The 25,211-nt window shown below is 44.1% G+C and overlaps 1 protein-coding gene across 1 annotated transcript in view; it reads left to right on the forward strand.

Moving 5' to 3' along the window:
- The window catches only part of AMPD3 (adenosine monophosphate deaminase 3), a 49,604-nt gene extending 25,639 nt beyond the window's left edge, over positions 1-23,965 (forward strand). Inside the window, exons 5-14 of the mRNA XM_044681823.1 lie at positions 1,641-1,770; positions 10,347-10,541; positions 11,041-11,172; positions 12,244-12,407; positions 14,499-14,625; positions 15,541-15,704; positions 18,410-18,530; positions 20,437-20,610; positions 21,828-21,938; positions 23,408-23,965. Of these exons, the coding sequence (XP_044537758.1) occupies positions 1,641-1,770; positions 10,347-10,541; positions 11,041-11,172; positions 12,244-12,407; positions 14,499-14,625; positions 15,541-15,704; positions 18,410-18,530; positions 20,437-20,610; positions 21,828-21,938; positions 23,408-23,584 (1,495 nt within the window). The 3' untranslated portion in view covers positions 23,585-23,965. The remainder of the gene's footprint in view (positions 1-1,640; positions 1,771-10,346; positions 10,542-11,040; positions 11,173-12,243; positions 12,408-14,498; positions 14,626-15,540; positions 15,705-18,409; positions 18,531-20,436; positions 20,611-21,827; positions 21,939-23,407) is intronic.
- The last annotated feature ends 1,246 nt before the right edge of the window (positions 23,966-25,211 follow it).

Below are 25,211 nucleotides of genomic sequence, written 5' to 3' on the forward strand. Positions count from 1 at the left end.
CTTCACCATATTGTGGGTTTAAAAAAAATCTAATTTTATATTGTGGAGTTTTCTTTATATCATGGGATTTTGCGGATGAATACCATACTGACCCAAAGGGAATGCAGCATGCCACTACCGCTTGTGCAAGTTTGCCAGTGGGAGATTGTACACGGCACACTATTGGCTGATGGAATGAAAGGCAACCAACAGCACTGTGTTCTGTATCCTGGGAGTTGATTGGCTTAGTGACTATAGGTTATTAAGGGTGTGGAAAAGGTTTAGAGGAGAGTGAGAAGGGTTTATAAAGCCTTATATTTATTTTATTATTTATATTATATGTAATATAAATTATATATAATATATTTGTATGTAATATAAATTATTATATATAATATAATATATTTCTATGTGATATAAATTATTATATATAATATATTTATATCTGATATAAATATATTTTACATGTAATATATTTATATATAATGAATTATTATATATAATATATTTATATGTGGTGCAAATTATTATATATAATATAATATATTTTATGTGATATAAATTATTGCATGTATATTGTATATAATATATAATATTGTATATATTGTATTGTGTATAATATAAATATAATACATATAAATTATATTTATATAATATAAATATAATACATATAACTATATGTAATATAATATAATGTAAATATTTAACATCACTACTTTGCAGATTTTCACCTATCGTGAGGGTCTCCGGGATGTAACTCCCGTGATAGGTGAGGGATCATTATAATAATAATTGACATTTATATAGCACTTACCATATGCTGGACACTTTGCTAAGTGCTATACAATTATTATCTCATTAGATCTTCACAACTACCCTAGGAGGTAGGTGCTATTATTATTATCCTCATTTTACATATGAGGAAACTGAGGCAAACAGAAGTTAAGTGACTTGCTCAGTCATCCATCTAGTAAGTGTCTGAGACTGGATTTGAATACAGATTTTCCTGATCCCAGGCAAAGCACTCTCTCCACTGTGCCAACAGCTTCCTTGTTGGCAGTTTGTTGGTTGAATTTATGTGGATGGCACCCAGCGAGGGTCTTTTGGTTCTGCTCTTGGATCTCAGTTGTCTCCCAGGCTTTTCTGGGAGGCAAACCAATATTGGTTATATTTAACAAGTCCCGTGTGTTCCCCCTCTCAGCCTTTACTGTTGCTCTAGCAGGGGAATCTGTTTTTCCCCCCAAAAGTATCTCTATAAGTTTTTAACTTATCATGCCATCTGAGAAGAGAGGGAGGGAACAAACTTTTATTAAACACCTACTTTCTCATTTGGTCCTCACAATGACTCTGTAAGCTGGGTGCTATCATTTTCCTGATTTTACAATTAAGGAAACTGAGGTAGGTTGAGATTAAGTGACTTGCTACCTAGATCATCCAGCTGCTCTGAGGCTCAATTTGAACTCAAGTCTTCCTGATGAGGTAGTACTAACCTTTCAACAATTTCCTTGGGATGATGGACCTTGTGTTTTAAAAAAAAAATTATTGTTGATATTAGGATTCTTCCTTGTCTGTAAAATGAGGGGATTGGAAACTATGGCTTCCAAAGTAGCTTCCAGCTCCAAATCTGTGATCCTATTATTGTGGTTCTTATTATTCTGTAGGAAAACATATTGTCACCGGCGACTTAACTTTTTGGAATCCAAATTCAGCCTCCATGAAATGTTGAATGAGATGTCTGAGTTCAAAGAACTGAAGAGTAACCCTCACCGAGACTTCTATAATGTGAGAAAGGTATGTCTTGGGTTGAGGGATGGGCAATGGGTGATGAGGTGGGGCTTGTAAAACACATTCCTCATTGGCAGAATTAGAGCCATCATGAGTCTGTGACTATTAAAATATGAGTGAAGTCACTGGTGATGTTGGATAGAGAAAATCCTTGTGTATCAGAAGGGACGAGAGGAGCTTTCCTCTGAACCAGGAAACAGGGTGCCCACTAATTGGGGTGATACTCTGAGCCTATTCCCATCCATGCCTTTGCTATTTGTCTTCCTCATTTTCTCCTTGGTGACCTATTAATTACTCGTTGGAAAAGAAGCTGGAGGGGGCAGCTAAATGGCTTAGTAGACCTCAGACACTTCCTAGCTGTGTGACCCTGGGCACTTAAATTCCATTGCATAGCCCTTACCGCTCTTAGAACTATAAGCGGGAAATAGGTTTAAAGCATTTTGGAATCTTCCCTATAAGAGAACCAATACACAGTATTAATTCTAAGGGTTCAAAAAAAATAAATGGGGCTGGACTATTTTAAAGGTAAGGGTAGTATTTTTAAAATTTAAAAATTTTTAAAAATTTAAAAATCCAAATTATGTTGAGGTTGGATCCATTGTCCAACTCAATACCCTCTTTTTTTTATCTTTATTTTATTCTATTAAATTTTATTCCAATTTATTCCAAAATAGATTCCATTTATTCCACAAATTTACACATAAATTTTCCAAAGTTACATGATTCATGGTGTCTCCTTCCCTTCTTCCCTTCCTTCTCTCGGAGTTGACAAACAATTTCACTGGGTTATACATGTCAACAAATAACGTCTTTTAAAGATGAGTAATCTGAGGCTAGAGAGTCCAAAGTCTCCTAGGCTTTAGGTACCGAAGCTACGATTCAAAAATCAGGTCTCATCAGTCCAAATCCAATGCTCTTCCCCCTACCACACTGTTAGGGAAACATTAGACCCGCCATGTTTCCAGTGGAAATGTCCAAAAGAAAACCAGAGCTGGAAGTTGTGCAATTAGGAGAGAGTGGTCAGGACTGGAGATTCCAATTTAGGAGTCAATGGCAAGGAGGTGGGACCTGAAGACAGAGGAAGGGATAAAGTTTTCAAGGTACAGAGTACTAGACAAGAGACAAGAAGAGGATATACAAAAAAGGGAGCCATCAAAGAGATAGGAGGAGAACCCAGGAGAGTGTGATGTCCTGGGAGGCAAAGGAGAAGTGATTATTGAGGTGTGAGCATTTGAGTATGTGTCTGTAAATAGGGAAGTGACATATGAGATGTCATAAATAACAGATCAATGATTACGAAGCCTGAAAAGGGATCTAGACCTGGGCACCTCGAAGAGAGAGTTCTAGTGGAGTGCTGGGGCCAAGCCCCCATGTTCTCTGAACCATAGAGCAGTTTCTATTGTGTCCTCAGTAATAGTTCCCCCTTCCAGATCCCATCAGCTCCAAGCAGAACAATGCCTGACTCCATTGAGAGAGCTGTGGTGGATAAAATCAACAAGAAGTGACATTTTTACAGCAGTTTGAAGCTCGCAAAAGCTTTGTTTAAAACTTGTTTGAAGCCTACACTCCCTTGAGCCTCATGCCAAGTCTGTGAGGCGGGTAATATAAACACTGTTATCCTCTTTGTAAAGGAGAGAAACCGAGGAAAACGATGGGTTATCTTCTCCGAAGGTGACTAATCCAGTTTGGCTAAAATTTAGGGTCTGTGAAGTGTAGTGAGAGGACGTGATGAGACAAGGAAACTGGGAGGAAATCATGGTGGACCCTGAATGCCAGGAGAAAGAGTTTGGACTTTATTCAGTAGGGAGTAGAGCATCATTGACAGTTTCTAAACAGGGAGGTGATATGACTAGAACTGTGTTTCAAGAACCTATTTGGCTTTTAGTAAATCTCTTTTCCTTCCCATGTCTCGGTTTCTCCATCTATAATGAGGGAACTGAGGAAGATGATCCTAGATGTAGAGATGGAAGGGACCTCAGAGGCCAACCAGTCCAACTCTCTCATTTTACAGAAAAAGAAACTGAGGTCCAAGGAAAGTTGAATGACTAGCCCATGATAAGTGGAATGGGAAGTCTCTACCCCATTAATGGAAGGTAATTAAGAGGAGTGGAGCTCAAATTCATTCCATAAATGGGTCCCTCAGGAACAAACAAGCCAATTTAAGCTCACTCAGGTCCGATGTCTTCAGTGATAATGCTTTTTTCAGTAGACTCTGCTGCCTCGCTGAGTCTCTTTCAATTCTAAAACTGTATGGCTCTGTGATTCCAAGAAAACAACATAGCATCATGAATAGGATGCTGGCTTTGGAATTAGGGAGACCTGAGTTCAAGTCACTGCCTCTGATAATACTAACTGTGTGATTCTGGGAAGGTCACAGCTCTAGGCTGGACACTAACATGTGGCGATCTCTCAGTTTCTTCAGTTACAAATAAATTGCCAGTCTGCACCAGCAGAGAGAGTTTCCATACTATAATTCTCCATACTGAGGAAATAAAAAAACCTAGCCTAAGGCAGAAAAAGACTAAGATTAATCTGGCAGAATTCTATAATGTGAATAAGAAAGGAAAGAAACTGAAGGCAAGGAGACATCTGGGAGTTGGTATAGGTCTAGACCAGTGATGGTGAACCTTTTAGAGAACAAGTGTCCAAATGGAAACCCTCACACTGCATTGAGCCACCCCCATACCCCAGACAGGGGAGGGAGGAAGTGCTCCCATTGAGGTACTAGGTAGAGGGGTGGGGGATGTGAAAAATATCCTCAGGTGCATGTGGAAGAGGGGAAGAAGAGAGAAGCCCCCTCTGGCATGGGTGCTATAGGTTCACCAATATGGGTCTTGACCATAGTGCTGGGAGAGAAAATGAAGAGGATGGAATGAATGAGGTAAAGGTTTCAGAGTGAGAAATGTCAAGACTTAAGAGAAGAAAACATCTCCAGGAACATAAAAGCTACCTTTGGTTACTTGAATGGTTGCTTTATGGAGGAGGGATTAGACTTGTTGTTGTGTTTGGCCCCAAAGGGCAGAATCAGGATCTGGGATAGAATTTAGATAAAAAACAAAGAGACAAATTTGGGCCTGATATTGGGAAAAACATCCTAAAAATTAGAGCACTCCACAAATAAAGGGCTGCCTGGAGAGGTGGTCAGGAAGTTATTCCCATGGACAGAGAACCAAATGGATTTTGAACAAAACTGTGGTGATGGATGGAGTTGAGTGGTCATTGCAACATTACTGACTTAAGGCTTTGTAGAATGATAGCAGAAGCTGGATGTGTTAATTATGTTACAATGGACTCATCTTTCATAGACAGTGACCCATGGTCCTAGGATTATGGTGAGAGTCAGGGAAGGACCTGGCACTGAATTTAGAATCAAAGGATCAGCCCTTTTCAAGTCCACAGTCTTCTACTTACCATTTATGTGATGTTGGGCAAGTTATTTAACTCTTTGGGCCTTAATTTCCTCATTTGTAAAATGATTAGACTAGAGGGCCTCTATGGGCCCTTTCAGGGGCATACATGCCTGATCTAATGCCCCAGATTTCTCACTCAACATAGTTTTCCCTATATACAAAGGTACTGATTTTTCTAAAGAAAAGAATATTGAGGAAGTTCATAGTAGGGAACAAAACCTAGACAATTCATAAATAATCTTTTATTTTATATTTTTTGAAAGGGAATTCATGTGTGGAGGAAGCTCCCCATGAGGAAACACCCCTTGGAAATGAAGACTGGCAACTGCTTTGTAGTGTGTGGTCTTAGAAAATTACCTGGGAGAGGAGAGGGGGGCAACTAGGTGGCTCAGTGGCTAGAGCCAGGCCTGGAGATGGGAAATTCTGGGTTTAAATGTGGCCTCATATACTTCTAAGCTGTTTGTCCTTGGGCAAGTCATTTAACTACCATTGCCCTAGCCCTTACTGCTCTTCTGCCTTGGAACTAATAACACAATTTTGATTCTAAGATGGAATGTAAGGAAAGGGAAGAAAGAAAGAGAGAGAGAAGGAAGGAAGAAAGAGAGAGAGAAGGAAGGAAGAAAGAGAGAGAGAAGGAAGATAAAAAGAAAAAGAGAGAAGGAAGATAGGAAGGAATACAGAAAGAAGAAGAGAGAGAGAAGAAAGGGAGACAGAAAGAGAGAGAAAGAAAAAGGGAAGGAAGGGAGGGTGGAAGGAAGGAAGGGAGAGAAAGAGAAAGAGGGGAAGGAAGGAAGGAAGAGAGAGAAGGAAAGAAAGAAATTACTTGGAGCTACTGAAAGGTCAGGGGATCTACTCTAGATCACATAATCAGAGGTTGGATTTGAACATAGGATTCCTGACTCTTAAGGGGCCACCTCATTCTCCACTGTTTCTCTCACAGTTTGCTTCTTTGTTAAAAGACAAAAATCTATTTAGGCCACAGCTTGATGCCTATATTGTAAAAAGAATTTGGCCCCTAGGATATGAGAGGAAAAAAATGAGAAACCAGCACATCAAAAGCCAGGTCTGTTTATCCATGGCCATTAATAGCCTGGAATCAAAGTGTAGCCAATTTGTTCAGCAAGGGCGTTAGTGCTTCTCATGCACGTTGGCTAATATTTGAACTTACTCATTGGGCTTTACCTTGGGTGGCCTTTTCCCTATGATCCCTACATCTTGTATCTACAGTAGAAAACCTTTGCCATCCTTGTGTGGGAAACAGGACTCATGCCCAAGCTCTGTAGTTTTTCGTATTTGTAATTAAAGTGATCAAGGGAGAATCGATCCCTTTAATTTGTAATTAAAGTGATCAAGGGCTGAGATTCTGTTATAAAGGCATCTGGCTACTTATATTACGTTTGGGAGTCACGTACAGGCACTCTCAAACACACATCCATCCTTTCTGGGTCTCAGAGAAGAAGGCTAACGGGAAAGTGTATGTCCCCCACCTTTGCTTTTACAGAATTAGCAGCTCTCATCCTTCGATGGGAGGACGTGGTAAAGAGGAGGCCAGGTTGAGAAGGCATAGGATTGGTTGTGATCTGCAGTGATGGAATGTATACCCACGTTGATGAGATCATAGTTTCACCTGAGAATTTCATTCCTTCTGCTTCATTGCACATAAAGGAAGTTCTACTCTATTGCCCAGCTTTCCGCCATCATTATCCAAATGAAAATATTTTTAAATGTCAGATCTGGAAAAGAGATCCACCTTAAGCCCTTAAAAAAGAGTGAGCTTGTAGACTTCTGATTTTTAAAATCAGATACAAAAAAAACACCATGTACCAAACGACAGAGTAATTTTTCAATAGGAACATTTTAATAGCATGAAGTCATTTTCTCCTCCAGAGACAGCAATGGAATACAATAAGGCTTATGTGGACCTGCCTTAGAACTATGTAGAATAACCTTTGCTTTCATGGGTTGGCAGAAGCTAAGAATAGGCTGAGAATAGCATGCGACATGGAAAATGGCAGGGTGGAATTCCTGCAAGATACAGGGTCAAGCCTCATCCAGAATTCCAGGGGACCCCCCCCTGGAGAAAGTGCCTGTTATGAGAGGAATTCTATTGGTGTGGTTCATTATATGTAGTCAGATAGAACCATGATCTTATGATTCATCAAAATACAAAAGACTTCTAGACTAATGGAGGCAGTAAAAAAAAAAAAAAGTGAGTAAAGCCGATGTGATCTTTAAAAGTTATTTCCATTTGGTTGGGGTTGTTTGAAACATATTCTGGCAAGATGGCCCTGGGTGAATTGCCCTATCACTCACTGAATAATGAATAAACATTTATTAAATACCTACTGTGTAGATCTTCTGGAAAGCCCCTCTTCTCCTATAGCACCTCAATACTGAGGAGGGGAATCAGCATTAATATAGGCTCTACTGTATGCCAGGCACTGTGCTAGCTAAGTACTTTACAAATATTAATTCATTTGATCCTTACAATGACTCTTTGTGGTAGATGTTTTTATCCCCATTTTGCAGTTGAGAACTAAGACAAACAGAGATGAAATGACTTGTCTAGGGTCACCCATCTAGTAAATATCTGATACTAGATCTGAATTCAGGTCTTCCAAACTCTAGGCATTTTCTCTATTACACCTTAATATCTTCAGGTATATGAAAGAAATGGGCTGCTAGGTGGCGAAGTGGATAGAATGCTGGGCATGGAGTCAGGAAGCCTCATATTCAAGTGAGTTCTAATCCAATTCTGGACACTTACTAGCTGTGTGACCCTAGGCAAGTCTCTTAACCCTGTTTGCCTCAGGTTCCTCATCTGTAAAATCAAGATGATAATAAATAGCACCTACCTCCTGAGCTTGTTGTGAGAATAAAATGAGATGAACTTTGCAAAGTACTTTGTGAACTTTAAATGGTACATAAATGTTAGGAATTATTATTATTAGTTTTTTTTTACTAACTAAGGAGAAACTGAGATTTTTAATGAGCTTCTTTCTCGAGAAATTTTTCATTTTGCCTGGAAGTAAGAATCTGACCTCCTGTTCCGGAATGTGTAGTTCAAAATTTTAACAATTCTCTTTTAGTCCTTTTTCAAATGAATGCAACTGAAGGCAGTGAAGGGGCTAGAGGGTTGGAAGTTGGAAGGTTCTATTTTCAAATCTGGCCTGGGCAAGTCACTCGACTTCTAGTTCTTGCCCTTCTGTCTTAGAGTTGTTATTAGGAAAGTAAGGGTTTAAGGGGAAAAAAAGGGGGCTATTACTTCCAAAGATTTCCACCAAAATCATTGAGCTTATCTTCAAATTTTCTATCAAAGAAATGACTTTGGAAGCCCATGGTGAGCTTCTGCTAAGATTTCAAGCTATATTTCCCTTGCAACTCCCCCCTACCCAACCCAAATTGTTAGCAGGAGGAGAAGAGCCCTTCCGTGGAAGCGTGTGGGGACGAGATTGGAAAGAGAATTCCACGACTGTGACCTTGGGCAGGCACTGTCTGGCTGATTCATTGGGGATCATAATGCCAGCCCCCACCCCGGCCCCCTCCTCTCCTGTTTGGTTGTAAAATGTTGGAAGGATCGATGAGAGCCCAAGAAGCACTGAGCCTTCAAAGAAAGGAGCCAAGACCATCGAGAATGGTTCTGTTGAATACCCCTTCCTTCACACATGTCACTGCAAAATGTCCCAGTGGTCAGCTTTGGTCCTGCCTTGCTACAGTGCCTTCTTTCTGAGTGAGGCAGAGGCTTTTGCCCCCTTCTGAGCAAGCCCAAGGCAGCAGGGACCCTTCGGCTGTGTCGAAGACAGTTAGACTTCTCATTCCTTCCTCATCCCTCTTGTCTCAGGTGTGGTCTCTCAGACTCTCTCCCTCCTGCTCATCTTGGGCTGTTTAAGGCTCACTAGACAAATATTACAAGCCCGGGAGCAGGACAGGATCCCTCTCTGCAGAGAAAGTACCCAACAGCACTTAGCTTAGAGATCTTATGGGATCGGGCAGGTCTTCCCCACCGTGCCTCTGCTTCTAGATTTAGAGAACCTGGATTCAAATCCCAGCTCTGATGGTTGCTACCTGTATGCTCCTGAGAATTTACTTTCTCGTCCTGGAGTCTCAGTGTATAAAGGGAGGATTGGATCATGACTGTGGGATCCTCAGTCTAGAGGTGGAAGGCCAATCAGTCTCACTCCCTCATTTTACAGATGATGGAACTGAGGTTCAGAAGATGAAGTGACTTGTCCAAGATCATCCAGGTAACAAGCACCAGAATTGACATTTGAATCCAGATCCTCTAACTTCAGAGTCAGTGTTCTCTGAGGTCTTTTCCTCCTCCAGATCCATGGTCCTCTACTTAGCACTAAGTGAATTGGCCTTTAGCTCACCCCAGCTTATGGGAGGTTTCCTGGGAGTCAGGATCAGGCAGAAGTTATATATTTGTGTCTCTTGTTATCTGTTATCTGGAAAAATGACCCTGGAGATTATTTTATTATTTATTATATATTATTTTCCTTATTTTATTATTATTATTTATTATGTATTATTGTAGGGATTCTACCTGGGTGGAAACCTATCTGAGGTACTGTGGTTTATTGGAAAGACCAAACAGGGTCACCATGAATTAATAAGTTATTTGTTCATTTGAGAAGAGGTATCTTGGTCTTTTGGAAGGAGCCCTGAATTTGGAGCCAGTGGACTTGGCTCTGCAGCTTTCTCACCATGGATTGTGTTATTCTTTTTCCCTCTTCACTTCAGTTTCCTTCTCTGGAAAATAAAGACCACGGGATAAATGATGCCAAATCTGTCTCTATAAATAACTGGCCAAAGGTCATACCTAAAAATCAGAAGCTATCATTTGACATTCTCATGCATTGTGGGAAGAAAGATGATAGAAAGGGAAGATAAGGGAAGGGAGGGAAGAAAAGGAAAGGAAGGGAAGAAAGGGGTCAGGGAAAATGACATGAACCTGAATAATTATAATATGAAGGAAATATGATCACGAACATCCATAGGGTACAAAGTGCCCTGGGAGTTTTGTCCAGAGGAACAAGAGAGCCCTTCCGCTTCAGAGAATCCTTTCCGGCTCAGAGATCCTGAGCAGTCAGAGCACACAAGGCACAGGGATTGGTACTCCTCTGCCTCCTGCTCATCTGACAGGTGAGGGGGGTTGGACTGTGCCTTCAGGTGGACACCCACATCCATGCTGCAGCCTGCATGAACCAGAAGCACCTGCTACGCTTCATCAAGCACACATACCAGACGGAGCCCGACAGGATTGTCACAGAGAAGAGAGGCAGGAAGATTACGCTCAGGCAGGTGTTTGATGGCCTTCACATGGACCCCTACGACCTCACCGTGGACTCCCTGGATGTCCACGCGGTAAGTTGATTCACTTGGGTACTGCCAGCAGGACGGGGGGACGGAGTGGGGGGGGGGATTGAAGAGAGGCAGATTTTGGCTCAGTACAGTAATAATTCACTATCTCAGATGACCTGTGATCCGCCCAGTCATAATTGGTTCTGCTGGAGTGGTAAGGAAGGAAAAAGTCTCAGCCTTTCTGACCTCTTGATTTGATTTGATATTTTTTTATTTTTAAGACTCTTAAGGAGTCTTCTACCCCAGTATCAAAGATAGAAGAACAGCAAGACCTAGGCAGTTGGGGTTAAGTGACTTGTCCAGAGTCACACAGCCAGGAAGTATCTGAAGCCAGATTTGAACTGAGGTCCTCTCAAGTCTAGGCTTGGCTCTCTATCCACTGTTCTACCTAGCTACCTTTCTTGATTTTATTTTTGTAAGGCATACCCCCTCCCTCTCTCTCTCCCCAAGGCTCCTTGGGCATCCAGCCAGAGTATGCGCTTATTTGGGTTCTTCTTTCCAGGGCCGGCAGACTTTCCATCGATTTGACAAATTCAACTCCAAATACAACCCAGTGGGGGCCAGCGAGCTCCGAGACTTGTACTTGAAAACGGAAAACTACTTAGGTGGAGAATACTTTGCACGTATGGTCAAGGTCAGAAACCTCCCTGCCTGGTTGCCTCCTGCCCTTCTCCCTCATGATGGTGTCAGACCAGAGTGGAAGAGGGTTGGGATCTGGAAGATGGGCCCACCTTGGCATGGCCAAGCTTCTTTTCTCCCTATCCAATTCCCCATTTCCCTATTCTTGGGTGAGAGAATGGTCTGATTTGAGCTGCCAAGTGCCCTCTGTGCCAGTCACAGTACCATTCACAATCTCTGTTCTGTTTGCCAATCCAACGAAGAAGAAAAGAGTGAGGCCAGGTTATTGTCCATCAGAGATCATGGATACCCAGACTATTGTTTGGGTTGATGGATGCACAGCATTAGAGATAGAAGAGACCATTGCAGTCCTCTGGTCTAACTTTCTCATAGGAGCATGGAGTTTAAAGCTGGAAGCAACCCTAGAGGATAGGGTTCAGACCCTTTTACAGTTGGGGAAACTAAGGCTTAGAGAGATGAAGTAATTTGCAAGATCACACAAGTCTTGTACAAGAATGAAGAATCTGTACATTTGATGACTCCTCATTTGGGTCTTTCAGATCCATGCTGGCTGCACTTTGTAGTTGGGAAGTCAGGCTAACCTAATTGCCTGAGACTCTTCTGATCCCTAGGTAGGGGTTGCCGTGTCCAGTCCCAAAGCTGCAGTTGTGTCCTAACCCATGCCTCCCAAGGTTGCTTTTGATAGCACTTAATTTCAAAGGCATTATCACTGAGAAGAGAGCAAATGAGCATAAAATACTTGGGTTTGCTCTAACAAAGAACTTTCTCCCAAAATAGTGGATTACATGGCTAAGGGAGCTTTGGAGTCACCGTAAGTGGTGGGGTTTTTTCCAGTATGAGATAGGTATCTTGCCTAATCTAAACAAAAAATGGTTGAGTGGCAGATTTGAACTGAGGTCCTCTCAAGTCAAGAGTGGCAGGGGATTGGACAAGATGGTAGCTTCAGGGTTCTCTCAGGTCAGAAATCCCATGGCATAGATATTATGGTCCATCCACCTAACCCCATGATGCTATTCAAAGCCAAGAATGCTCTTGAATTGACCCAGAAATTCTTTTTTGGCCATAGGAGGTGGCTCGGGAGCTGGAAGAGAGCAAATACCAGTATACAGAGCCCCGACTCTCCATCTATGGGCGCTCCTCCCTGGAGTGGCTCAACCTGGCCAGGTGGTTCATTAACCATAAGGTCTACTCCCCAAATGTACGCTGGATCATCCAGGTCCCCAGAATCTAGTAAGTGAGGTCCCTGCCTACTGGGCTTCCCCATCTCTCCACTTCAGTAGCTCATTCCTCCAGCTGTGTCTGCTCCTCCTTTCCTTCTACACTCTCCTTTTACTCCTGTCATTGGGTTCCACTCCTCCAACTCTCACCATGTTTTCCTCTTTTATTCTTCCCTTCCTTCCCATGTCCAAGTTTGGGTTATATGCTCCAATCCTCTAGCTCTGGCCTCAAGGCTTCTTTCCAACCTGGGGTTGGGTGTGGAAAGAGTACCAATTCTGAAGTCAGAGAACATGGATTAAAATCTTTATTATGGGCATTCCGCTTGCTCCCCAGGACTCTATAAAATAAGATGACCTTGAACATCTCTTCCAATTCTAGGTCTATCATTCTATGATCATCTTGTTTGCCATGCTACAGACTTTTATCAGATTTTTTTGTTCACTCATATGATGGCTCCCAAGTGACACCATATGACTGTCTCTTCCATATCAGTAATTTTCCTTGGAACACTGGATGTGAACACTGAATTTTTCTTTAGGGATGCTTCTCTCCAAGATCCTATGGGAGGAGCCCTATAGTTTGTGATTGTTAAACATCAAGGTCTAGATTGAGATCCCCAGGATATGCCAGTGGTTTGGAGGCAGAGGAATCTACTGTGACCGGGGTTCCCTTTGTACCCACTTCTAGGGATGCTAGAAGGCCTCTTGGCTTGGGCAGGGGCAGTTGAGCTGCTAGATCAGACGGTGATTGCAAAGTTGAGGACAACTAGGGGTGGGCAAAAGAAGTAGAGATCAGAAGAGATAGGTGGGGATACATAGAGATCAAAAAAGGGAGAGAGGATGAGAAGGAAGTTAAGCAGGGAGGGGCCACATGAAGTGAGATAGTAGTTTAGGAGGAGAGAAATCTCAGAAAAGGTGGAGATGGGGTTTTGGGGAATGTCTTCATCTTGGTTCCTGGGGAGATCTCCACACACAGAGAATTTTTCTTTAATAGACCTCAATCAATCAGTCAATCAACAAGCATTTTAAATCTATATTTATATATGTCAGTTATATATATATATATATATGACTATATGTCAGTCGATGTCCTATGTGCTGGGGGTACATATAAAAAGATGAAATAGTCTCATCCCTTAAGGAGCTGATGTTTTCCTGGGGGAGACTTTTATCAGTGAGTCTGAGAAAGATTCTGAATCTCATTAGATCTCTACTACCTGAGGATGGAGAGGATATGCTTTGAGGTTTGCAACACATTTCCCAATACTTCCTGATTCTTCAAGTGTTTGAAGAGTTATAATGGGAAAGAGGGATTAGATTCAGGATTAGATTGCAGACTTAGAGCTGGAATTTAATCCCTTCCTTTTACAAATAAGGAAACAGACCCAGAGATGTTAAGAGACTTGTCCACAGTCATACTGTGAGTATGTGAATCAGAATTTGAATTCTAGTTGTTTTGACTCCCAAGTTTGGCATTCTCACCACACACTCATCAGCTTTCCTTCTGATTGGCCCCAGAGGGCAGATCTAGGAGCAATGGGTATGGAAAGCTGTATGCTTGATGAGAAAAACTTCCTAACAATCGCAGCTTGTCAGAAGTAAGATGGGCTGCTTCTGGAGGGAGGGAGTTTCCCTTCCCTGGAGGTCTTCAGGCAGAGTCTGGGGGATGATCAGGCTTTTTTTTTTTAAAACCTTTACCTTCTTTCCTAGCATCAATGAAAAAAACCCCAACAACTTGTCTTCCATCTTGGAACCAATACTAAGTATTGGTTTCAAGGCAGAAGAGTGGTAAGGGTTAGGCAGTGGGGGTTGAGTGACTTGCCCAGGGTCACACAGCTAGGAAGTGTCTGAGGTCAGATTTGAACCCAGGTCTTCCTGACTTCAGTCTTGATGCTCCATCCACTGTACTACCTAGCTGTCCCAGATGCCCATTTGCCAGGGAATGTCCTAGAGGGGATTCTCAAGTTCTTGGTTTATATGAGACTTGAGGTCACTCCCACCCTGCATGCAGAGATGTGTCTTGGCTTCTGAGCAGACGTCTGATTACTCAAGGAAGGGTGACAGGTAGTGGGGGTCCAGAATCATGTCTTTTTCTGTTCCCCAGTGACATATTTAGATCCAAAAAGCTGCTTCCAAACTTTGGGAAGATGCTGGAGAACATCTTCTTGCCTCTTTTTGAAGCCACGATCAACCCCAGGGATCACAAGGAACTTCACCTCTTCCTCAAATATGTAAGTCAGGGCATTCTGCTCTGGGCCACAGGAGACCATGGAGTCATCCTGACTGTCTCCTAGCACTCCCCTTCTTGCAAACACTCATTTCCCAGACCAAGTCATAAAGCTAGTGGTTATCATATACCCCCAGTGCCCTCTCACCCCACCCCACTCTGACTTGCTGCTCTCTCTCCCAGCCTCTTGCTCCCCAGCCTTCTGGGTGGGCTACGCCCCAGAGGTGACCCTGAAGGACCCAGATTCTCCCAAAGAAACAGCTCTATTCTGGTGCCCAAGTCCACTAGAAGATGAGAAATTGTCTCGTGCCATGACTGCCCCCTAGAGGGCATGTGAGAGAATACATGTGTTTCTTGGGCTTCCATTTGTTTGGAAAGACGCTCCTTCCTGTGGGACCATTGGCTTGAATGAAGAGGGGAGAAGGATGCAGGAATAGGAAACTTTGGGGTCTAGAGGGCCACCAATACACAGAAAAATGGCTGCTGGGAGATCCTTCCTGAGAAAGCTCAGCATTCTTTTTCTTTCTTAGAAAGACAGAAAATGCTCACGCAATGCCTTTTCAAATTAAGCACCGGCATCAAAGATGGTCAGTCAGTCAATAAATCTGGCTGCTACACAGTTTCAGCCAGAATTTGGTTAGTGGCGAAGGTATGGGGGGAGGATACAAAGAAAGAGAAATGAAGATAGAGAAGGTCAGAGGAAGATGTGTGTGTGTCTATATTGGGGGGGTGGGATAAGCAGGGGGCAGGAGGAGAGATAAAGGAAGGGAGGGAGTAGGGACAGAGGACCCTTAGTGGAGGAAATCATCAGTTGGGAAGTTGGTCCTTGGTGGGAGGTCCAGGCTCTGAGACATGTCATAGCTTTCCTTCTTTCCCCTTTGTGTTTGGGGTCCTCAGTTTCTTACTTTTCCCCCATTAGGTGACAGGCTTTGACAGTGTGGATGATGAGTCTAAACATAGTGACCACATGTTCTCCGACAAGAGCCCTAACCCAGACATCTGGACCAGTGAGCAGAACCCACCCTACAGCTACTATCTGTACTACATGTATGCCAACATCATGGTGCTCAACAACCTCCGCAAGTAGGTGACCTAACCTCATTCCTCCACCTGCCCCTGGCCATGGCTGGATCTGGAAGGGACCTTAGAGGTCACCTGCTCCAACTCCCTCATTTTACAGATGAGGAAGCTGAGGCCCAGGGAATGGAATAATTTACCCAAAGTCGTATAGCCAGTAAGTGAGAGAAGGGAGACTTTGACCCATCTTCTAGCTCCAAATCCAGTACTTTTTCCATTTTCCTACCCTGACCTCTTTTTCTTTTCTTCTTCCTTTTCTAAGCCCTTGAACCTTGCTCTCTGACTCTGTTTCCTCTTGAGCCTGTCTTCTACCTACCTTTGCTCATAATTGAATCATTCCCAGGGCTTAATTAACCCTGCTCTCCCCCTCCCCAATCTCTACTTTCCTTCCAAAAATCAATAAGCACTTATTCTTTAAAAAATCCTTACCTTCTATCTATAGTCTATACTCTATTGCTATAGTACTGGTTCTAAGAATTGTTCTAAGGTAGAAGAGGGCGAAGGACTAGGCATTTGGGGTTAAGTGACTTGCCCAGGGTCAGTCACACAGCTAGAAGGTATCTGAGGTCACATTAGAACCCAGGACCTTCTGTCTTCAGGTCTTGCTCTCTATCCACTGAACCACCTTGTTGCTCCAATTAGTACTTTTTTTTTAAGCCATACCTTCCATCTTAGAATCAAAACTAAGTATTGGTTCCAAGGCAGAAGAGTGAAAAGTGCTAGGCAAGGGGGATTAAGTGACTTGCCCAGGATCACACAACTAGAGGTCAGATTTGAACTCAGCATCTCCCATCTTCAGGCTCTCTATCCACTGAGCCATCTAACTGCTCCAACTAGCATTCATTTAAGTATGCACTGCATGCCTGTACTATGCTAAGTGGTAGGGATAAAAGGACAAAAATAATTCATATTGTGGATAACAAAGAGTCCCTACTCACAGTTTAATTGTCTTTGGACAGAGCTAAAACCCTACCAACCCTCCTCCTCCTCTCCCCAGTGCCCAAGACCTCAGACCTGCCCCTTACTTACCTTTGTCTGCACTTTAACATCTGTTAAACACAGATTAGCCTGAAAGCTCTACCATGTATCTCCAAGTCCTTGTTCCCAGCCTTGCTCTCCCCTTGCTCCAGGGATGAACTTTTAACAATGATAGCTAAGAAATCACTGGTAATTTAAGCATTTGATTTATTAATTTAACTTAATTTAATTTATTGGTAAGTTTCAGTTGAACCAGGAGGCTGAAGCCAGACTGCAGAGGGTATTTTGTTTTGTTTAACCCTGAATCAATATTAATTATCAGTCCTAAGGCAGAATGGTAAGGATGGGCAGTTGGGCTTAAGTGACTTGTCCAGGGTCACAAAACTAGGAAGTATCTGAGGTCAGAGTTGAACTCAAGACCTTCCAACCCAAGGCTTGGCACCCTATGCACTGAGCCACCTAGCTGCTCCTGCAGAGGGTTTAAAAGAGGGTGAGGGACAAGAAGTGGAGGCACTTTCTTAAGGATTTCAGCCACGGAAAAGTAGAGATTGAGGATCCCAGCCAGCAGGGAAGGATCGATCAAAGGAGGATTTTTTAAGGATGGGGAAGGCCTGAGCATGCTTTCTTTCCATTCTTTCCTCTCTCTCTCTCCATCATAGCCAATCCTTATGAAAACCATTGTTGAGTGTCTTCACCTTTTCCCCCTTCTTCCCTTTCTTCTCTATGCCTGGCTTCCCTGAAGTCGGTGATTGGTCCCTGTTGGCTCTAAAAGGCCAGACCTCTCCCCACCCAGGAGCTCTGTGACTTATTACTGTCCATATTTGATAAACAAAATAGCCCAAGCTTTTGAGGTCTGTTTTTTGTCTTCATGAACAATCTACAGACAAGTAGGCAAAGAGAAAGGCTTTGACCTAATTGAGTGAGTGGAGAATCTCTGAAGGAAGCCCATACTTGCCAGAACCCCCCTCTTCTTCCTCCTCCTCCTCCCAGACCAGAGGGGAAGGATGAGAGCAAGAGAGTATGACAGAGCTGAGTCCCTGGGGTAAGGGATGCCCTGAGCCTGGTTCCTAGAAGACGCAGGGCTTCGCTACTTACCCCTTTGTTAAAGCTGCCAGGGAAGGCTTTGGAGAGGGTATGCAAGCCAGGCACAAAAGGATCAAAGGTTGGGGGGTGTGGGGGCAAGAGGAGAGGGATCTTGAGGGGAGATGAGAAGGGCTGGATGAGCTGGAACAGATGGTAAAAAAGAGGGTGGCTGTGCTAGTGTGTAGGACACTGGACAGAGGGCAGGTGAGGAGGCCAGTGAGAATTTGAGCCCTTAATATGTGCCATTCACTGGGGAAATAATATAGACAAGAAGAAAGGGCATTCTTGCCATCAAGGAGCTTGCTTTCTGCTGGGAGAAATATGTACACCCTTCTGGACCATTTGTTACTTTTTTTTTCCTTCTTAATATTTGCATTCTTCATTGTTCGCATCATGACTCACCTGTCTGTCATTTCTGGAATACAAATGATGCCCTCAAAGGTTTTGTTTAAACCCAGAAAGTATCCAGGTATGGGTTGAACTAGATGCCTTCCCAAACCCTTGATCTGATGACTGGCCCCCACTCTCCTTGTTTTCCTGAAGGTGGGGCAGTTCCCCACATGGGGAGTAAAGGCTGGAGCTGAAGGGCCCCTGTGTCCATCAGGTCCTGGATAGCTCCTGCTGAACCAGCCCCTTCTTCTGTTCCACAGGGAGCGAGGAATGAGCACCTTCTTGTTCCGGCCTCACTGTGGGGAAGCTGGTTCCATCACACATCTAGTCTCTGCCTTCCTGACTGCCGACAACATCTCCCATGGACTGTTGCTCAAGAAGGTAGGTACCTGTGTGCTTGGCTGATGCTGAGCAGGGAGAAAGCCTTCCCTTCCATCTTAGAATCAGTACTGTGTATTGGCACTAAAGTAGAAGAGTGGTAAGGGCTAGGTAATGGGATTTAAGGGACTTGTCCAGGGTCACACAGATGGGAAGTGTCTAAAGTCACATTTGAACCCAGGACCTCCCATCTCTAGGCTTGGCTTTCAGTCTGCTGAGCCAACTAGCTGTTCCCCAACCTTGCCTTTTCCATCCTCAGAACTTCTTGGCTTTGTCCTTTGGGAAACTCCCAGCTTCATCTTCTTGGAGGTGTCTTCAGTACAATCTGAAGTCCTCACCAGATTTGGAAAGTTGGGATTGAAATAAAGGCGTTTAGGGGTCCCTGACAGACTACCTGTGCCCTGGTGAGACAGAGGATGCTCTGCATGGAGGCTAGTTTTGGGGGGATTGATAGAGGGGGTGATCAATGCTAATAACTTGGAGTGAGGAGGCTCCAATTAGGGTCCTAAGGTAAAACTGATCCTTGTTTAAGGTTGCAGGCATCTTTGGAAGGGACTTCATATGTCTGTAGTTCTATATAGACAGAGTGAATAAAGTTTCTGGACTTGGAATCAGGGAGACCTGAGTTTGGTTTATGTCTCAGACACCTCTTAAATGTATAACCCTTAGACAAGTCCCTTAATATTGCCAGGCCTCAGTTTCCTCACCTGTAAAATAAGAGAGTTGGATTCAGAGATTTCTAATATCCTTTCAGCTCCAAATCTAAGGTTCTGTGATCCCATGAGCCATTTTACATGTCTCTTAAATTTCTTACCTTTCTCCTATCCCTTGCCCTACCCCCCCACCATGGAGTTTGGCCCATGTGAACACAGCCTCAGCAATTTCCATATTTTCTTTTTGGACAATAAAAAAAAGATTATAGATTCTTAAAAAAAAAAAAACAATCCAAACAACTAATACTGACGTCACTTCCAGTGACCATCCTTCTCCCCTCCATTCAAACCCTCCCATGTAACAGAGAAATGCAGAGTCGTGTTTGACAGTGCCTGCCTCATTCCACCCCTATGGGGCTTGCTTCTGGAAGCTTCCTTCTTGGCCAGGCCTCTGAAGTCAGGCTTGGACACTGTGCTGATCGCAGATCAGCTAACTTAGCTCTGCATCTGTTTATACAAGTCTCGTCAAGTGTCTCTGAATTCCTCCTACTTATTTTTGCTTAAGTCTGCTTACTTTCTAGGGAGGCTCAATAGAGTTTCCTTGTGCAAAGGAATGGGATTCAGGGCCAGTGGCCAGCGGCATTCCAGGACCTCCTCTGGGTTAAGTGGGATGGTGTCTATAGTGAGTCCCTTGGATACAAAGGAATATAGACCTTCATCTTCATCCCTCAGCCAGAATCCCCCGGAACTTCCCGTCTGGCCTGCCAAGATGGTCTGTCAAAGGCTGGTGTTCCTAGAACATATTTCGGGGATCTTTAACTGAACCCTTCCTCCCCTGGAGCTGGAATTGGGAAAACCAGCAGTCCATGAAGGCCCCTGGCAGCAGTGTTGGGGAGAGCCTCCTCTTGTTATGTCTGGTCTTTGGATAGGGGTTAAAAGGGCTGCCAAAGAGTGGGAGCAGGGAAATCCCCAGGAACCGAGTGAGAATTTAATGCTGATTCAAGTGGCAGGTGCTGTGGTGGAAGGGAGGCCGATTGGAGGAGACCCACCAGCAGTGAAGGCTCCAGGCTGGAGCCTCGGTCCCCATGGAGCCACCTACCCATGGCCTGGCAAGGATCTCTCACATTCTTCTGAAACAAGCCCTGCTCTGACACGGCGAGCCAGAGCTTTGTTTCCCCTGATGAGAACTTTTCCCGTTATCCAGCGGTGCCTCGATGAATGATGATGCCTCCCTCTTCTGTTTTCTTTTTCCCCAGAGTCCAGTTTTGCAGTATCTCTATTATCTCGCCCAGATCCCCATTGCCATGTCTCCCCTGAGCAACAACAGCCTGTTCTTAGAATATTCCAAAAACCCACTGCGAGAGTTTCTGCACAAGGGACTCCACGTCTCTCTCTCTACTGATGACCCCATGCAGTTCCATTATACCAAGGTGAGCCCTGGGAAGGGGCTTCTCGCCGTTAGTCAGATTCTCCAGACCAAGGCAATGACAACTCTTGTTAATCTGGGTGAGTGGAGACCCTCCACGAGGCAGCTGGTTAGCCCACTGGATAGAGAGCCCTGGACCAGGGTCAGGAAGATCTGAATTCAAATCTGACCTCAGATGCTTGCCAGCTGAGTGACCCTATACCAGTCACTTAAACCTCTCTCAGCCTCAGTTTCTTCAACTGTAAAATAGGGATAATAATAGTACCTGCCTCCCACAGTTATGAGGATCAAGTCAGGTCCTAATTATAAAGTGCTTTCTTGACACAATGCTTGGCACATAGCAGGTGCTAAATAAATGCTCTTGTATTCCCTCTTCTTTCCCCTAAGAATATTCCAGTTCCTTCCAATGGTAGCTACAGGAGGGCCTACAGTATTGAGGATGGTCTTTACTATTCGTTTGTTATTCATGCATTTAAGTGCCTCCTATGTGCCAGACCTTAGGGTAAGGCAAGAAAGAAGGAAGATGGGTTGGATTAGAACCAAGAGAGCTCAGTGGCACGAGAACCTGAAGCTCCGAGGAAGAAAGTATTCTGGAGGAGAGGGTGGCTGACAATGTCAGGTACTCCAGAGGGATCAGAGGAAACTTGGAGGGACCAGTTTTTGTCTTGGTCGTGAGAGCAGGGAGTGGGTTCCAAGCCCAAAGGGAGCCATATTGCTGGTGATTCTTGAACCTAAGCCCTCTTCCTCCTGGTGATCACTCAGTGGTGAGCACATTTGGTTGCCAAGAGAGATTCCTCTCTCTGTGCTGGACTTGACTTTTCTACAGCCTAAGTAAAACTTTAAAAAGCTGCCTCAGGGCCAGGGTCACACATCCAGGCTGTCTCAGAAGTGGGACTTGAACTCGGGGCTTTCTTTTTGACTCCCAGGCCAGTTCTAAATTCACCATGCCTTACAGCCTCTCACTTGGCATATTGTAGGAGCCTGATAAATGCTGGATGGATTTAATTGAGTTTCAGGAGAACGTGGAAATAAGGCCTCTGGAATTCAATACGCCAGAAGGATTTCTTTTCCACAATTTGTTTTTTAGGGGCCCAAATGGTTCCTGCAAAGTCTCCTTGCTGGGAAAAAAAGGTGTTGGAGGATGTTTCTGGCTTGGGTTTTGGCTTTGAGCTTTCCCACAGACTAATGAAGTGCCTTTTCTTGGGGGGTCGATCGGTACAGGAGGCCCTCATGGAAGAATACGCCATCGCTGCCCAGGTGTGGAAGCTCAGCACATGCGACCTGTGTGAGATCGCTCGAAACAGCGTGCTTCAGAGCGGGCTCTCCCACAAGGTGAGCGGGGTCTGCCGGTGGAGAGGGGCTGAGGGAGGGAAGATCAGACAGTGGAAATGTGGGGCTGTGCTCCCAGTCCGGGAGGGAACTGGGAAGTGGCTTATGATCATGATCTCATCTGAGCCTCACCAAAGGTGCTGGGATAGTTAATCCGTTTTACAGATGGATGAAGGAAATTTTGTTGAAGGTCTCAGGCAGGATTTGGTCTCAGGCTCCATATTCAGCCCTGTCTCCGTGATGTCACCAAGGTGGTCAGTGGCCCAAGCCTTTTTGGCCATCCTGGGGTGACGGTCGGCTGCTTTGGGGCACTGACTGGTCCAGGATATATTTCTTAGTAGAAGCTCCACACCATCCTCGGCTGCGGCCACTTGCCTGTTGCCTTAGCTGCCGGGGTTCCAGACTGAGGTCTTCAATCGAGGCTCCCACCCCAGAGTGTCTTCAGATAAGGTTTAGCTTCAGCGATAGACTATCCAATGTCTCCTGCGTACCAGCTGGAACCTCCTTCTCCCCTTGGCCAGTTTCAGCTTCCTTTTCCGTATTGCTTCCTCTATTAGATTATAAGCTTCTTGAGGGAAGGCATTGCCTTTTTCTTCTTTATATCCCTGCTGCCTAGCACAGGGCCTAAAGCATGTGTAGCAGGTGCTTCCTGTATATCAGTGATTCCCAAAGTGGGCGCCACCGCCCCCTGGTGGGTGCTGCAGCCATCCAGGAGAGCAGTGATGGCCACAGGTGCATTTATCTTTCCTATTAATTGCTATTAAAATTAAAAAAATTAATTTCCAGGGGGCTAAGTAATATTTTTTCTGGAAAGGGGGCGATAGGCCAAAAAAGTTTGGGAGCCGCTGCTGTATATCGTATCATTCCTACAGCCTAATAAAGTGACATGACATAGAAACTATGCCAAGTGCTTTGCAAACTTCAAAGCAGGATATAATATATCATCATCAAATAGCTGCAGCTTAGGCTGCCTCAAGGACGTAGCTGTATCCAAGACCTTTGGCCATTCTACTCTTGTGGCCCTGAATGCTAGTGCAAAACTCCATTTATTTATTTTTAATCTTTGCCTTCTCTCCTAGAATCAATATTAAGTGTTGGTTCTAAGGCAGGAGAACGGTAAGAGCCAGCCAATGAGAGTTAAGTGACTTGCCCAGGGTCACACAGCTGGGACATATCTGAGACCAGATTTGAACCCAGGATCTCACAACTTCAGGTTTGCTTTTCTATCTGCTGAGCCACCTTGCTGCCTCAAAACTCCAATAGGTTTTAAAGCCAGGATGGATGTGTTAACACCTTAGTCACAGAGGGATTCAGAAGAAAGCAGAGTCTAAGCTCCTTAAAGAATATTTTTTCTTTGTCTTTCTAGCCCCAGCACTTGACATAGTGTCTTAGATGGTAGTGGGGAGTTTAATGTTCAGTTCAATTGATTTTGAAAGCAGGTTGGGTTTTATTTGTGTTTTATTTGTCCACAGGAAAAGCAAAAATTTTTGGGACCAAATTATTATAAAGAAGGACCTGAAGGAAACGATATTCGAAAGACAAACGTTGCCCAGATCCGGATGGCTTTTAGATACGAGACCTTATGCAATGAGCTGAGCTTTCTGTCCGACGCTATAAAATCAGAAGAGATTACAGCCTTGTTTAAATAGGTTCCATCCTGGGACATGCCTTTGGAACCTGCTGGTTTTAACCTTGCCTGCTGTGGTGGGTGCCAGTTGAGGGGAGCCTGCTCAGGACCAAATTCGGCCTCCCTGGAAGTGAAGGCTCTGTGACACTGTCCAGGAGCCTCCATCCTCTTCATTCCAGCATATACCTGGAGCCAAGGCACTGAGGCATTGCGTTGTCTGTGTGCAGCGGGGCCTTGGGGGCTGCCTTGGGGGCCTGGGTTTCTGTTTGTACTTTTTTCTTAGTTTTCCAGACACTTGCCACAAGACTGCCAGCACTTGCATGAAAGAGGTTGTACTTTCCATGGTCAGAGGCCATTGTATTGCCAATCAACTCTTCTAGCCTAAATGGCAAGTGGAGTAAGATACAGCCATTAAGTTTTGACACCAGGGTGCCTGGGGTCATTTTATTTTTTAAAAGGTATTTTTATGAATCCTTTTTGTTCCAATTTCCATGTACTGTTCGTTATAAGCATTCATGTATAGGATCACAGAATTTAGAACAGGAATGTAGCTAGTCCAACCATCTCATCTTCCCGATGAGGACACTGAGGAGTTAAGTGACTTGCTGAAGGTCCCAGAAAGTAGCCCAGGCCAGTCCTTGAGCTCTCTTTCTGTCACACTAAACTGCTCCCTTTCTGAAAGCCCCTTTTCACAACTGAAAAATGTTTTCCAGGGAGCAGAGATCTGGCTCTAAGAGGCTGAGAACAGAAAACTTAGTTCCCCCCTTGGAAAAGAAAGGAAGGTATAAAAACCTCAGTGTGGAGGTAAAGGAACCAGAGAGGGCAGCAAATCCCTCCTTTTATAGACCCACCCTGGGGCAGGGGACAGAGGCAGTTTCCTGCCCCAGGTTACACAGTGAGTTCCTGTGTCAGAATTAGGACCCAGGGCTCCTGACTTCCAGTCCAGTGTCCGTTATTTTCTCTTTGACATATTGCCTCCCTCTCCAATATAACTTTTGTATTCTATACTTTATACCTGAACAAAAAATCAGGATTCCCCTTCTCCCTTTCTTTTTTTATATAACCCTTCCTTTCTGTCTTAGGAATGACTCTTAAGAGAGAAGGGCAAGGGCTAGGCAAACAGGGTTAAGTGACGTGCTTAGAGACACACAGCTGGGAACTGTTTGAGACCATATTTGAACTCAGGTCCTCCGAGTCCAGGTCAATCTCTCTATGAATTATGCCACCTAATTGCCTCTCTCCCTTACTTTTCAAAGAATGAGGACCTGGGCTTATCATCTCTAAACAACAAAGGATATTTTATTCATCCTCCTTTCCCCCCTATTTCCACGTACCGTTGTAAGCATTCATGTATAGGATCACAGAATTTAGAACAGGAATGTATCATGAGGATCAGATCCAAGCATCATCTTACAGATGAGGAAACTGAGGAGCCGAGTAACCATAGAGATCTTTTGCTGGGGACCTCAGTAATCAGACAAGAAGGGACTATTAATTGGGCTAGAAAAGGATAGTGAAATGATTCGTAAAAGATCTGAATTTCAGTTCTCCCAATTTATTCCTTGCCAAAGTATCACTTGCATATGGCAACTAGAAAGCTGCTTGGGCTTGCTAGCAAGCTCCCATGTATTTCCATAGGTACATATAGA

The sequence above is a fragment of the Gracilinanus agilis genome, chromosome 6 (assembly GCF_016433145.1).
Source record: "Gracilinanus agilis isolate LMUSP501 chromosome 6, AgileGrace, whole genome shotgun sequence".
NCBI lineage: Eukaryota > Metazoa > Chordata > Mammalia > Didelphimorphia > Didelphidae > Gracilinanus > Gracilinanus agilis.